General features: G+C 36.2%; 1 protein-coding gene across 3 annotated transcripts in view; it reads left to right on the top strand.

Moving 5' to 3' along the window:
- LOC139691463 (uncharacterized) overlaps positions 1-14,784 on the top strand; it is a 30,735-nt gene that overhangs the window by 174 nt on the left and 15,777 nt on the right. For 2 of the 3 annotated variants that reach the window (XM_071589304.1, XM_071589288.1), the window contains exons 2-4: positions 233-482; positions 1,110-1,273; positions 7,526-7,688. In XM_071589304.1, coding sequence (XP_071445405.1) covers positions 330-482; positions 1,110-1,273; positions 7,526-7,688 — 480 coding nt within the window. In that variant the 5' untranslated portion in view covers positions 233-329. Of the gene's footprint in view, positions 1-2; positions 118-232; positions 483-1,109; positions 1,274-7,525; positions 7,689-14,784 lie in introns of those variants that run through there. The other variant, XM_071589295.1, reaches the window with a different exon arrangement.

Raw genomic sequence — 14,784 nt, 5'->3', positions numbered from 1 at the left:
ACATGGGGTTGGAGACGCGCATTTAGTGTTTGTGGTTTTTTTTACCAACTTTCTATTTTTATCGGAGATGGCAGCAGATGTTAGTAAACAATATGAATATGATAATATTCGAAAATGGTAAATAGCATTCGAGCGTCCTAACGAATCGGGCAAACTAATAATGATCAGTGATAGCAATATATTGTTGTAGTTTTTAATTTAGGATTTCCCATGAACATTTGGTCCAAAAAAGCAGGAGCAAGCGGAATGGTGGTCATTGAGCCTAAGGGAACTACATACAATGTGGATAATTAATTTGTGTTAAGGCATACGTTTAAACGACTAGAGAAATGGATAAAATATTCGCCAACAAAATGCTGGTGAAAGTGAAATCAGATTCCATTTCTCCCTCCGCTAAACTGTTTTGTAAAGAAGATGGATCGCCCATGGCTTTTAATGTTTTGCCATCTCCAGACCGCGACGTAATTGTGCAAATAATAAAGGTAACTCTTATATGTATATAAAAATTTACTGAGTAGTAGTGGATGCAAATTTGAGTTGCAAACATTCGCGGTAGCACTTTTTTTTAAGTGTTCCATGTGGCATCACATAGGGCATCTAAAAGGTGTGCTGTTTAACTATGAAACTATCTAATTGTAAAAGCTGGATTAGAGCACATTACATTTTGCGTGGGAATTGCTGTGCTTGATGCTGTTTTGTTTCTTCTACCTTCTCACACCAGTCCTATTTTTTAGTATGCTCCTTAGGTTTTTACCCTTGTTGAAGTTTCTTGATATGTTTTTAAATATCATTGGTGGCTAGGTTTTACACCTAGGATTCAATTAAGACACCTATACATTGTGCATACCTTACATGGTAATAATATTATGCCAAAAACTGGGAATATAATTCAAATGCGGTGTACTTATCTTATGTGCTCAGTGAGAATATATTGGATATGTTTTTAAATATCATTGGTGGCTAGGTTTTACACCTAGGATTCAATTAAGACACCTATACATTGTGCATACCTTACATGGTAATAATATTATGCCAAAAACTGGGAATATAATTCAAATGCGGTGTACTTATCTTATGTGCTCAGTGAGAATATATTTTTTACTTTATAGGATGGTGGCGGTGCAGTGGTTGATGGGAATGATTCCACAGGCACTGGTGCTGTTAGGATAACTTCTAGTTCACAAAATGTGGACAATTTTGAAGAATTGATTAGTTCTTCTTATATTTATGTGTCCCGTTTTTATGATGAACTTGTTGATATGAAAGAGTTCAGGTGAGGTTAGTTTTTAAGCTTTTCATCTAATCATCCTTGTTGAATGATTTTTATAAATGATATGTAGCAAGCATTTAATTTGGTGTGCATCAATGGCTAACATTTCAAATGATAACCATTGATTGACCTCGTAACTGGGGAACCAAAATTTTGAGTTAGTATTTGTTTATGTTGTTAGATTGTTGCAATCCTTTTCTTTTAATTATCATCGAAATTCTATGTTATATAACTAAAAGTAAATATCCTTTAATGTTTCCAAACTTTTTAATTGAAAATGAATTCTAACAGTACTTTATAATATCAAAACTTGAAATGATTAAATGTGGTTTGGTAATTAGGTATCTATTGTTTTACACCAAACTGGTATGATGTGCTTGTATTTGTCCAGGATTTTTAGACAACTTGAAGGGTAGCAGAAATAATTTTGATAATATCACTGTTTTGAGTTAGTATTAAGCAACAGAGTTTTAATATTTTGTTGCAAGTACTTCCTAAAAAATCTCCAAATAGTAAATGTATACAATACAGTGCTTGTAGTTTAATCTCACTTTTGGTGTTACTGCAAAACTTAATACACATTGGGCTAATGAGGATGTCACCAATCTGCTAATACATATATACTTGTACATTATATCTCTCCTGATAAACTCAGTGTAGAGGGTTTGCAGGTTGCAGTTTAACCTGTAAATACCTGAATCTGAGTCTACAGGCATTCAACCGTTAGTAGTATGATAGTGCCGCTAAAGCATAGAAAATGGTTGCCTTTAATACAAATTTCAATGATATCAAAATAATATAAACAAAGAATAATATATAGAGAATAATAAAGAGTAACATCGGGGCATTTTTAAGACTTTATGTGCTGGTGGCGTTTAAATTTACCAGCCCTTGCGGCCGGCCATTTTTTGTGCCTCCCCATTAAACGTATAAGCATTCAATAAAACACACAACTCCTGAACTACAGGATATTTTCTAAAGATATTTCAAATGCGTAGAGATTATTTACCAGAGTAATCAACTAGTGTGTGGTATTATTTCAAACATATCCCTGTATGCTGGGGAGCACAACAAAATCCACAAATAAAACAAGTTTCACTTCTCCTTTTCATGGCTGCACATAATCTTCAAGGTCTCTGGGGTATTTTCGTGCTCCCAGCACTAACTATTTTCTTTAATTTATGCCTTTTCATGTCCATTGAAAGTCTCTTAGTGGGCCCATCATAGGTGCATGCCTTTCAGGAAAAATGTTAATGTTTCTCTTTAGGATGTTTGAGATGGGCCCTTCTGTATCTCTGTGGCTTATTCAGGGTCTTGCAACTTCTTGCAAGAATTTTTTATTTACAATTTGTTTTCCATTGAGCTCCAAATGCAATCTAAAATAATTGAATAGGGCACTGTTCAACAAATACAACTCTTGTCTTCTCTGACCACTAGGTGATCTTTGTCATTATTGTGCTATGTGTTTTTCTGTTAGATGGTCCAGTGTCCAGTAATCACTTATTCTGTCGTTATGCACCTGCCCCATAAGGATTACCAAACTCAAAAAAGTTTTCATTTCTGCAATGGCTCTATAATTCCAATTAAAACTTTTTGGAGATACTTGGTATTTATTAGTATTTTGCTTATGAAAGTGATTTGATTCCTCCACCATCATTGAAAAGATGTCATCCCCAGTAAACAAACTAACTACGTCTCTCACATTTATTGGATCATGTGAAATAATTTTCACACCTGGTATGCCAGCAAATGTGTATAAATCAGGAATAATGTTGTTGTTTGGCCAAAATAAACCTCTCCACTTGTCATGCTAGTTATCATTACTATCATCAACTTCAGAATTACAAGAATACTGCACAGGTAGTGCGCAAACAGTTTTATTGGTAATTATCCCATCTTCAACACAGTCACTTGGGATTTCGTTATTGTTTTCATCAGAACATCCATCAGTTTATTCACGACCTGGGACATCCGCTGGGAAAATTATCGACAAAAGCTTCATTAAAATATCATATTTGCTCATTCCCCTTCTATGCTATGCAGCCATGATTGCCTAAGGGGTAATAATAAATGTTTCAGGTTAAAAAAATGTATTATCTCTCAAAAACAACATGAAAGGTTATGGACTGATAAGAATCAAAGAAGTAGCTCCTTATAGGTCTAAAATGATCCAACAAGGCAAAAAAACCCAAAGACTACATGAGTAGCCATATGATACTGGTAACAAAAAAAGTGCTATTATGTGAGCGGAACACAAATTGTTAAGAGAGAAGGTTGGCACCAATTATCGCATTTAAAAGTGAAGTCATGAATTACGCTTCAGATCATGGAAAAGAGGAGCTGAAAGGCATTTTGAACCACCTCTGAGAGAGAAGATAATATGAGAGTGGCGGGAGCAGAAGGTGGATTTAGCATATGCATCATAAGTGAGGGAAAAGAGCTGAATAAAATTGTGGAAAAAGGAAATACGTCAAAGTAGGGATATCAGAAGCTGAAAAAGAAACTATTAATATTAAAGGTAATCTGCTAGTTAAGGTAGATTTTGGATGGGCACAACTACAAAATAAATATCTTGTCTTTCCTGTCAAAACACAACATCCTACCTTACAACAAGCCAACTGCCGATCAAATTTAGACCGCATCCAAATGAAGCATGATGGCAGATGCAGTGCAAGGTTATGGAAAGTTTGCAGAGGAAGGATGAAATTGCTGCACTATCAATAAGGTTAAAACACTATTGTGAAGTAGGAAGGGAAAATCTGTGTTAACAATCAGAGATAAGTCAGGAAAAATACTAGTTGAGCCAGAAAAGATCCAAGAGAGAGTGAGTACGCCGTCCGTCGGATGGGACGTTAAGCTGCGGACCCCTTGGCGCCTTTCGTAAAGAGTAGGCTAATGCCAACGCTGGGTTTCTCTCCACCCTTCATCCTTTCCTGTACATCCCTAATGGTGCAAATGACCTCAGCAGTCGGTCGCCTCCCCTTAATACTACTACTACGATACCATTGCATTAATGAGATCACTAATCGAGAGGAATATAGAGTACAATCAGGATGTATTTTTGTTTCATAGATTTCGAAAAGGTGTTTGGTGGAGTGAATTAGGAAAACTAATGAATATATTGTAGAAAATAGAAATAGATAGAGAGATCTAATCCGCAACCTGTTCATGTCTTAGACTGCTCAGGTGCAACTGGTGGATGGAGAGTCTGGATGGGCAGTGTTAGGAAGAGGAGTAAAGCATGGCTCTCCAATATCACTGATGCTGTTCAACGTATTTGTGAAGGAAATGATTAAAGAGGCGTGAGAAAAACTGTAAATTGAAATGAAAGTCAGCGGGGAATTCACAAAATCAGTTAGGTTTACTGATGAACAAGCTCTAATTTGCGAGTCAGCCATAGGGCAGCATTGCTGAGTGAACTGGAAATTCAGTGTGATATGGGGTGAGAATAAATGTAAATGAAAAAATGTATTGTGGTTTTCCAGAAAGGCAAAGGCTAAGTTAAAATGCTAAAATAGGAAGGCAAAAATGAGAGCATGTGGAACATTTTACATGTCTCGGAAGTGTTTTGAACCAAAATGGTCGAAGTGGTAGGGACACAAGAAGGAAAATTTTATTGGCAAAGAAGCATTCACGAGGAGTGGAGAATTGATGACAAGGATATTGATTAACGGAGAAAAGGCTTTTCAAAACATATAGATATGGAGAGTGGTTATACATGGTGTGGAAACATGGTCATTGAAGCATGATATAAGGCATAATTGGGAAGCATGATTGGAGGCTTTTGAAATGTGTGTGTGGAGAAGTGGACAGAAAGGAAAACAAATGAGGAAGTGCTTGGTATCGTGGGGGAGGATAGGGGATTGTTAGAAGAAATCATGAGGAGGCAGTAGAAATAGATGACAAGAATATGAATAGGCAGTGGAATATTGAAGACTGTGATGTAGGGGAGAATTTTTGGCAAGTGAGGAAGGATGGAATGAAGGGAGGAAGAAAGTATACAGAGATGAAGAGGGGCTTGTTGTAGAGTAGGATGATAGGTTGTGTTTTGTGCAGAGAAACAAGATATTTATTTGATAGTTGTGTCCATCCAAAACCTACCTTAATTGGTTACCTAATAATAATTAGGCAACAAGTCATGATGTTGCATTGATGATATCAATGAAGTAGAATGCCACTGGTAATGGGTTACTTTATGTAAAATGTTACATTTGCAAGTTAACCAACAAATAATTTACAAATTCTGTTGATGCTGCTTATAATCACCCAGTATTTTACCTATGCACAAGGTCTGTTGGTAAGGTATGCAGTCGTGCTATATTTTGAGAAAATAGCCTACCTAGAATAATGAGACCTTAGTCTCCTTCATAGTACTCCCCTCAGGACCTTACTCCCTTATCCCAGCATCTCTTCCATTTTTCAAAACAATTGACTTAAGTCCTTTTTTGGAATGGTTGTCTGATGCATTGCATTGTCTTTTATCTCATCGACCGACTGTTAAGAAGACTGGGCTTTTGCTTCAGAGTCAAAGCCACCTCAGTTGAGTTTCACTTTCAGTTGACCTTTATTTAGAAAATCTGGGTCAATGTTATTGGCTTGGAACAAGTCCCGTGCAACAGCTGCACGAAATTCTTGATAAACTTCTTGACATTGAAAAGGTAAAAGAAAATGTGCCGAGACAGCTGATGACAATACATGAATGAAATAAAATGCCAAAAAAATTACTAGACTAATCTAAAGGATATCGTACTTGACAGTTAACTCAGAAGTTGTGGCTTTGAGTCATCATTGAGCATAGTTGATGTGTTTCCTTTGGTTGTTTGTACATGGGAATGCCCAGAAGTACCCAGCCTGACCTAGAGGTGGCGGTAGTTGTTTGAAAAATATCACTGTATTAGAAAGTATCCAATCTATAAAGCATATATTTCAAGTTTGAACACGCCACGTTGTTTAGTATTTGTTTGGCAGCCATCATTAGTGAACGTTTTCAGAGAATTTATGAAAATGGAGAAAATTGGTCATCATTATGTGATACAATACTTTTATTTGAACGGCCTTGGCCCAACCAATATAAAAGCTGAACTGGATTCTACTCTGGATGAGTCTGCTCCTTCATTGACAACAGTAAAATATTGGTTAGCAGAGGTTAAACGAGGCCAGACGAGCTGTCAAGACGAGCATTGCATTGGTCGACCAAATGAGGTGACGACTCCAGAAACGGTGAAGAAAATTCACAAAGTGATACTGGATGATGGTCAACTGAAAGTGCACGAGCTAGCAGGCAGTAGGAATTTAGAAGCAGCGGTACACTCGAGCCAAACCAGTGTCGTGAAGATGTTTCAATTGATGGTTTAGCAAAGTTTCACAGCAACAAAGCAGAATTTTTGCACTGTTTCATAACCATGGATGAAACATGGGTCCATTACTTCACACCCGCAACAAAAGAACAATCAAAACAATGGATTCAAAAGGGAGAACCAGCTCCAAAGAAGACGAAGACAGTTTCTCATCTGTAGGCAAGGTCATGTCGGTTTTTCGGGATGTGCGTGGGATATTTTTCATTGACTATCTTGAAAAAGGACAAACTATCAACAGTGAGTATTATGCGAACTGATTGCCACATTTGAAAGAGGAAATCAAGCAAAAGCAGCTGCATTTGGCTAAGAAGAAAGTTTTGTTTCATCAAGACAATCCACCAGCTCACATATCTGTTATTTCAATGGCCAAAATTCATTGTTTGAATGGTTAAAAGTTAGAATTTCTACCTCATGCACCCTATTCCCCAGATTTAGTCCCCTCGGATTATTTTCTGTTTGCAAACTTGAAAAAATGGCTCCGTGGTCAAAGATTTTCAAACCGTGAAGGAGTGATGGCAGTGGCAGTTCATGGCTATTTAGAGGAGCAAGACAGTTCTTATTATAAAAAGTCTATTGAACTTATTGAACATCGCTGGGAAAAGTGTATAGAGCTGAAAGGAGATTGCGTTGAAAAAATAATACATTTTTTTCCAAAATTTTTGTGTTTTATTTGTTGGGTCGGGTACTTCTGGGATTACCCTCCTATTGTGGCTAATATTATTCATATAGTTTCATCATAAGGGAGATAGGTAATAGAATTCAAGACGGTTTGTTTCAAAAGTTTGATATTTTTTCCAATTTTTGATAATGGTACCTTAATACTGTGCTTTAAAGTAAGGTTTGCTCATCGATGTAACTTGTTTGCAATCATATAAGTTTTTCAGCATAATATAATCAGATTTATTCCAGATAATGGTGGTTCAGCTCAATCTGTAAGAAAAAATGGAGCACTATGTGGTATAGATTATCCTGTTACAACACTGTCGCAGAAGGAATTACATCAGGTCATTATGTATATCCTAAAATGCAAAGACCTATGGAAGGAAATTGATGAAAAAAAGGTATGTCTTAATTATAAAGTTTTCATCAATATCCATTTATGCTCAGAAGTATTAGGGTCCTCTATAAAGTAATAAATTTTTGCTTGTTATGAGTAAAATAATAATGAATCTTGGGGCTCATGGTAAGGTATCCTTTATTCTGTCAGTTTAAATAGCATAGAAACTTGACTTTCATGTATAGCAGAGGAGAAGAGAGTTAGCGAAGGGTGGCAAAATTATGAAAAAGCATAAAAGGTATGAAAAAAATATCAAATGGTATGAAATAGCACAGTAAACATAGCGCAAGTGAGTGATTGATTATTATCAATAGAAGTAAAGCTAAACTGATGAACTTGGCCATTGTTAAGATCTATATGTCACCAAGGAATTGTAGGGAAGAAGAAAAGGGTAAATGATGAATTAGGGGAAATATTTGCAGGTGTTTTTGGCGGAAACATTTCATAATGATGGGGAAATGGTATATTACAGTAGAAAGGAAGGAAGATGTATAGGAGATAGTAGTATTGAGATATGGGGCTATGGTTTAGGAGTAAGAAATGGCTACAGGGAGAAAGCAATAATGTTCTGCAGGAAACTGGGGTTAATCATCACCAACACATGGTTTAGACACCAGGAAAGCATAGATATGCTTGGAAAATACTTTGGGATCCAGGAAGGTATCAGTTAGACTATATTATCGTCAAGCACAGATTTAGGAACAGCGTGATCAATTTGCACAGTTTCATGAGAGCGGATTCAGATCATAATTTAGTAAAAATGAAGCTTAAGCATAAAACAGGGGAGATGGTCTTCGAAATAGAATGTAGAAGCACTAATCGTATCAACATGGAAGGCATATCAGTAGGCTGCCGAGGAAATCATGACTAAGGAAAGAGAGCTGGGTTCTATTTAGAGGAAAACTGGGAACCTGCAGGGCAAAAAAATTACGTTTAAAAAAAAGGGCATCGAAAATCGCCAAAGAAACTATGGGAATATTTAACCGGAAAATGGCAAGGAAACCATGGATTACATGTGAGGTGATTGGAAAGATACATGAAAGAAGAAAATGAAAGAATATATACCCTGAGTTTAGTAGAAGGAAGTATAAAGTCTTCTATAATAAATTGAGGCACAAAACAAGTGGGACAAAATATGTGTGGTGGAAGATGAAATGTGAGGATATGGAAAGTTAACAGAGAGAGGGTGAAATTGGTGCATTATACAGGAAGGTGAAACAGTTGTCAGAAAGTAAGAAGAGTTAAGTCGTTGTCAGGGTAGATTTAATCGGCAGTCTCTGGAGCACAAGATTTAATGGGGTCCATGTATTAGAGTGTGTTAAAATCTTGAATAATCTAGACGACCTCCAGCCCTGTATAGTCATTTTTATTAAAGGCCTATTGAAATGAAAAAATTGTTCACAAATAACAGTTTGTAGTCTTAGTCCAGGAAATGTAGCCTTTACTTAAGAATGAGAGACATATGCGTGACCACTAATGATCTATATACAAAGCGAATGGTAACTACGGCCGTATAAATATAATGGGAAGAGTTCACCCCAGCCGTACTCTTATAAATGGGCAAAGGATGGGTGGGGGATATTGGAGAAAATAGAAACAGTAAATCGATAAAAATTATAAAATTAAATAATTAACTGAAAATAAGACTAACAATAAATATAGTAAAAAACTGAAAATAATTGAAATATTTAAATACCGCAACCGGTTAGAACAATGAAATGGAGGGGAAAAAAAATTAATTTTTTTTAATACTAAAAAAGTGAAAATTAATCACGCATTCTCTAGCTTGGATGTACTATGCAGCAGTGATCCTTGCTAGTCGCATACACTCTCACCCTATCAGGGCTTACGAGAGGTTTCCCTCTGCGTCAGGGGCCCACCAATCATACGTATTGAAATAAAATTAAGAAATATAATAAACGAAAAATGATCACGCGCTCTCTAGCTCGGATGTACTATATAGCATTGATCCTTGCTAGTCACAGGCACTCACCTTCAATCAGGGCTTAGGAGAGGTTCCCTCTGCGCCAGTGGCCCGTCAGTCACATACTTCCTAATTTTATTTCACTACGTGTGATTGGTGGGCCCCTGACGCAGAGGGAAACCTCTCGTAAGCCCTGATAGAGTGGGAGTGTATGCGACTAGCAAGGATCACTGCTGCTTAGTACATCAAAGCTAGAGAGTGCGTGATTATTTTGCCTTTATTATTATACGTGTGACTGACGGGCCACTGGCGCAGAAGGAACCTCTCCTAAGCCCTGATTGAAGGTGAGTGCCTGTGACTAGCAAGGATCAATGCTATATAGTACATCCGAGCTAGAGAGCGCGTGATCATTTTTCGTTTATTATATTTCTTAATTTTATTTCAATACGTGTGATTGGTGGGCCCCTGACGCTGAGGGAAACCTCTCGTAAGCCCTGATAGGGTGAGATAGATAGATAGATAGATAGTTTTATTCACCATAGAACAATACATAATTGTATGGGCTTCGTCAAATTACATCAATTGTATACAGGTTCTTAGGAATAATAATGTACATGACATATATGAGTATTAAGGATTTAAAAAAGTTGAATTTCCTACATTGGCTCTTTCTGTGTACTCTTGGACGCTATAAAAAACATTATTTAAAAAGAAATGTTTTAACATTTTTTTGAATTTATTTTCTTGGGGGAGTATTCGTTTTAACTCTTCAGGAAGCCGATTAAACAGTAGTCTTCCTGAAACTTCTGGGGTTTTTTTTAGTACTGCTACTCTGCAATGGCCATTATGAAGATTTTCCTTGCCCCTGGTGTCGTGCTTGTGAACGTCCCTATTTCTGATCAGTGAAGGTGTTTTCGTGCAGGCATACAATATCACATTATACATATATATACTGGGAATGGTCATGATTTTGTGACATTTGAAATACTCCCTGCAGGATTTTCTTGCATTTAGTTTAAATATAACCCTTAACACACGTTTTTGAAGTGTGAGTATTCTGTTGATGTTTCCATGTGCTGAACTCCCCCAGCAGACTATGCCATATCGAGCTATGGACTCAAATATACCATGATATACTGGGATTAATACTTCTGTATTACAGTAGTTGGCAAGATTTTTTAAAAGGAATAGGGCTGAACATAATTTTTTACTACATTTTTCCATTTGAAACCTCCAGCTTAACTTGTTGTCTATTTCTAAACCCAATAAAGTGGTATGTTCTAACTCAGTAATCAATTGGTTTTCTATTTCTACAGAAATATTTGACTGAAGGTCTCTATTACTAAATACCAAGTAAACTGTTTTTCTTGCATTAAGTTGTAAATTATTTACATGCAGCCATTGAGCGACTGAATTCGCCATAGCATACATGTCTATTTCTAATTGAGATGATTTAGTATGACCTGCTATTAGACTTATGTCATCTGCATAGAGCACCACGTTATTATTCTCTGGAGAGATTATGGCTTTTTCAATGTCGTTCACATACACCAGGAAAAGTAAAGGCCCTAATACAGAACCTTGTGGAACACCATATTTAATAGTTTTCATTTTTGATTTGTAGGTAGCACCATTTTTTCCGACAATTTCTACATACTGTTTCCTATTTTCCAAAAAAGATGTAAGCCAATGATGAGCTACTCCCCTGATACCATAATGTTCTAGTTTAGTTAAAAGAATGCTAGATTTTACAGAATCAAAGGCTTTTGATAGATCCATGTTAACCCCTATAACATGCTTTTTATCACTTAAAGCTTGGGCAATTTTAGTGACATAATCACTGCATGCAGTTTCTACACTTTTATTTTTTGTGAAGCCATGCTGTGACTGAGAAAGAACTTTATTTTTTATGAGGAATTTTAATAGTCTTTCTTCCATCAATTTTTCAAGTATTTTTGAAATACATGAAATTAGTGAGATTGGCCTGTAATTATTCAGTTGGTCTTTGGCTCCCTTTTTGTGTAGTGGAATAACTTTGGTTATTTTTAATTCTTCAGGAAATTGCCCAGTTAGAAACGATTCATTGGCTATATTGGTAATAGGTAAAGTGAAGGATTCTTGACAAAGTTTTATTAGATAATTTGATATGCCATCATGCCCACTGGATTTTTTGTTTTTTAGTTTCTTGATTACATTTCTGACTTCATTTTCTGTGGTGGGATTTAAGTAAATTGATTCACTAATGTACATTAATTTTTCTATGCTATCATTTAGAATGTTTTTCTGCGCTGTTGTTTCGCCAATGATATCTACAAAGAAATTATTGAATTCATTTGCCACATTTTGAGGATCTCTAATTTCTTTTCCATCAATTGTTATTGAGAAGCATTTATTTTTCGCGGGCTCTGATATTTTCCTGGAATTTTCATTATTTACTACAGACCACAACGCTTTTGTTTGATTGGTAGAATTCGAAATAATTTGTTGGACATGGTCATTTTTTGCTTTCCTAAGCAGCATCCTGTACTCGGACTTCATTTTATTTCTTAAGGGTACCAGACTGGCATCCACTTTACTAGCCTTAGTTAAGTAGTCAAGCCTATTTCTAGCAGTCAGAACCTCATTTGTTATCCAGTTATATCCTTTATTTGCAGATTTATTTTTTATGGCTAGCTTTTTCAATGGGAAACAAATATCCCAGTAGTACTCAATAATTGATTGAAATTCTTTGAACTTGTTTGTAACTAGAGTTGCATTTAGTACTGCTGCCCAGTCAACACTCTTCAACTCCCATTTAAATAGATTCATATTTTCCTGTGAGTATATACGTGTGTACACTGTATCTGTGTCTCTGTCACTTCTATCTGTTAGAGTGTGTGCGTTAAATTCAATAATTTGTGCATGATGGTCTGAGATAGTAGTTTCCAAAACTAGAGATTTGAAGTTATGCTCTGGTAGATTTGTAGCTATGTTGTCAATAACAGTTTCTGAGTGAGATGACTCTCTGGTTGGGGTAAAAATAGTTAGCTGAACACTGTAGCAGAGAAGTATTTCTTTTAGCTTTTGAGTAGAGCTGTTATCTTTTGAGACATCTATATTCAGGTCCCCAGCAATGATAATTTTATTGTTTTTCTTGACAACTTTCTCAAGTATTTTATCCATTTTTTTGAGGAATTTATCGACTGCTGAACTTGGAGATCTGTACAGACCAATAAAAAAATAAGTTTCATTTGTCTTGGGCCATTTGCACAAGGTTATTTCAAATCCCTTTTCTTCGCCGATTCTATTTTTTAAGTTTTTATAGGCTCTGGTTACTGATTCAAGACAAGTTTTGGCGAAAAATGCAACACCGCCACCTTTGTTTCTTTCCCTACAGAAATGATCGACAAGAAAATAATCCCCAAGCTTTAGACTTTTCATTTCATTATCTTTTAGGCCGTGCTCCGTTATACAAAGAAAATCCGGCCTCTCTTCCTGCAATAGGATCTCAATTTCCAGCTTTTTATTTGCTATGTATTGAATGTTTTGATGTAGAAGCTTTACCGAGCAATTTTTTGTGCAATCAACTATATTTTTTGTATTTTGATTGGGGGTACTGATTATATTGACACGGGCTACCTCCGTTTTCCGTTTCCCTTGTATGCACAAATATTTGCTACATTTTCAATTGCCTTACCTAACAGATATGCCCCTTTGCGATTTAAATGCAAGCCATCGTGAGCTAAGCAGTGATCATTTATACGTTTGTTTACATCACAGAATACAACCTTAAGAGCACCACAAGCCCATCTAAGATTATCATTTACGTTTTGGATATAACTAAGGTCGAAATCTCGTCGACGTAAAATACTATTTACCACAATAACTGATTTGGAGAAATGTTTCTTTGTGCACCTAATGAGCTCATACATTTCTCCCATTACTTCATCAGGCGATCTTGAGTTTCGAAGATTGTTTGTTCCCACATGAAGAAAAATCGTATCTATCTCGTTGGTTTTCACATTTTGAGCGATTTCTTCCACCTTTCGACTCATTTGCTCAGCTTTGATTCCACAGAACACTTTTTTTTCCACCCCTGTGATATGGACATGTTTCACAATGGAATCACCTATTAGAATAACTTTTCCGGATGGAAAAACACTTGGGGACGTAGAGCTTGTTTCAGCGCGGATCAAAGGGGTAACAGAGGCCTTTTTTTTTACATTTTCACTTTCATTCAGAATAACTTTTCCGGGTTGAAAAACACTTGGGGAAGTAGAGCTTGTTTCAGCACGGATCAAAGGGGTAACAGAGGCACTTTTTTTCGCATTTTCACCACTTTCAACGTTATTTCGCTTCGTATTTTCCCAAACAAATTTAGATTTGAAAGGGACAGTTGTTGTTGATTTAGCCAACTTCTTACCAACAACCGATGGACCGTTTTCTTTGTAGAACGCAAGTTCCCTTTCCAATTTCTTAGTTTCCAGTTCCCACTTTTTATTTTTTTCTTGAAGTGCGGCCAAATCCTTCATTAAAATGGATATAACTTTGTCCTTAGATTCAATCTCCTGCTTATGCTTGGCGAACTTCTCTTCTTCCGAACACGAGGTACACATCCAGTCACTATCTTCTGAGATTTCATAACTTTCCACTTGAGCACACTTAGTATGAATCCATGAAAAACACTTATCACATCTTATGCCCTTTTTTACACCTTTTTGACAGATTTTGCACTTATTCACGGAATGTTTTTCGTTTTTTTGAGCGGGCTCTACGAGAAGAGTTGTTAAAGGCGCCATTTTGTTTTTCCCATGTGAGAGTGTATGCGACTAGCAAGGATCACTGCTGCATAGTACATCCAAGCTAGAGAATGCGTGATTAATTTTCACTTTTTTAGTATTAAAAAAAATTAATTTTTTTTCCCCTCCATTTCATTGTTCTAACCGGTTGCGGTATTTAAATATTTCAATTATTTTCAGTTTTTTACTATATTTATTGTTAGTCTTATTTTCAGTTAATTATTTAATTTTATAATTTTTATCGATTTACTGTTTCTATTTTCTCCAATATCCCCCACCCATCCTTTGCCCATTTATAAGAGTACGGCTGGGGTGAACTCTTCCCATTATACTAATGATCTAATCTCCTTATGACGTAACTCATTCTCCTGCCTACATCATCCTCAGGCCAACTTACA

The sequence above is a fragment of the Hetaerina americana genome, unplaced genomic scaffold, assembly GCF_022747635.1.
Source record: "Hetaerina americana unplaced genomic scaffold, ioHetAmer1.1.p SCAF_1, whole genome shotgun sequence".
NCBI lineage: Eukaryota > Metazoa > Arthropoda > Insecta > Odonata > Calopterygidae > Hetaerina > Hetaerina americana.
This window is presented reverse-complemented; position numbering and strand designations above follow the sequence as displayed.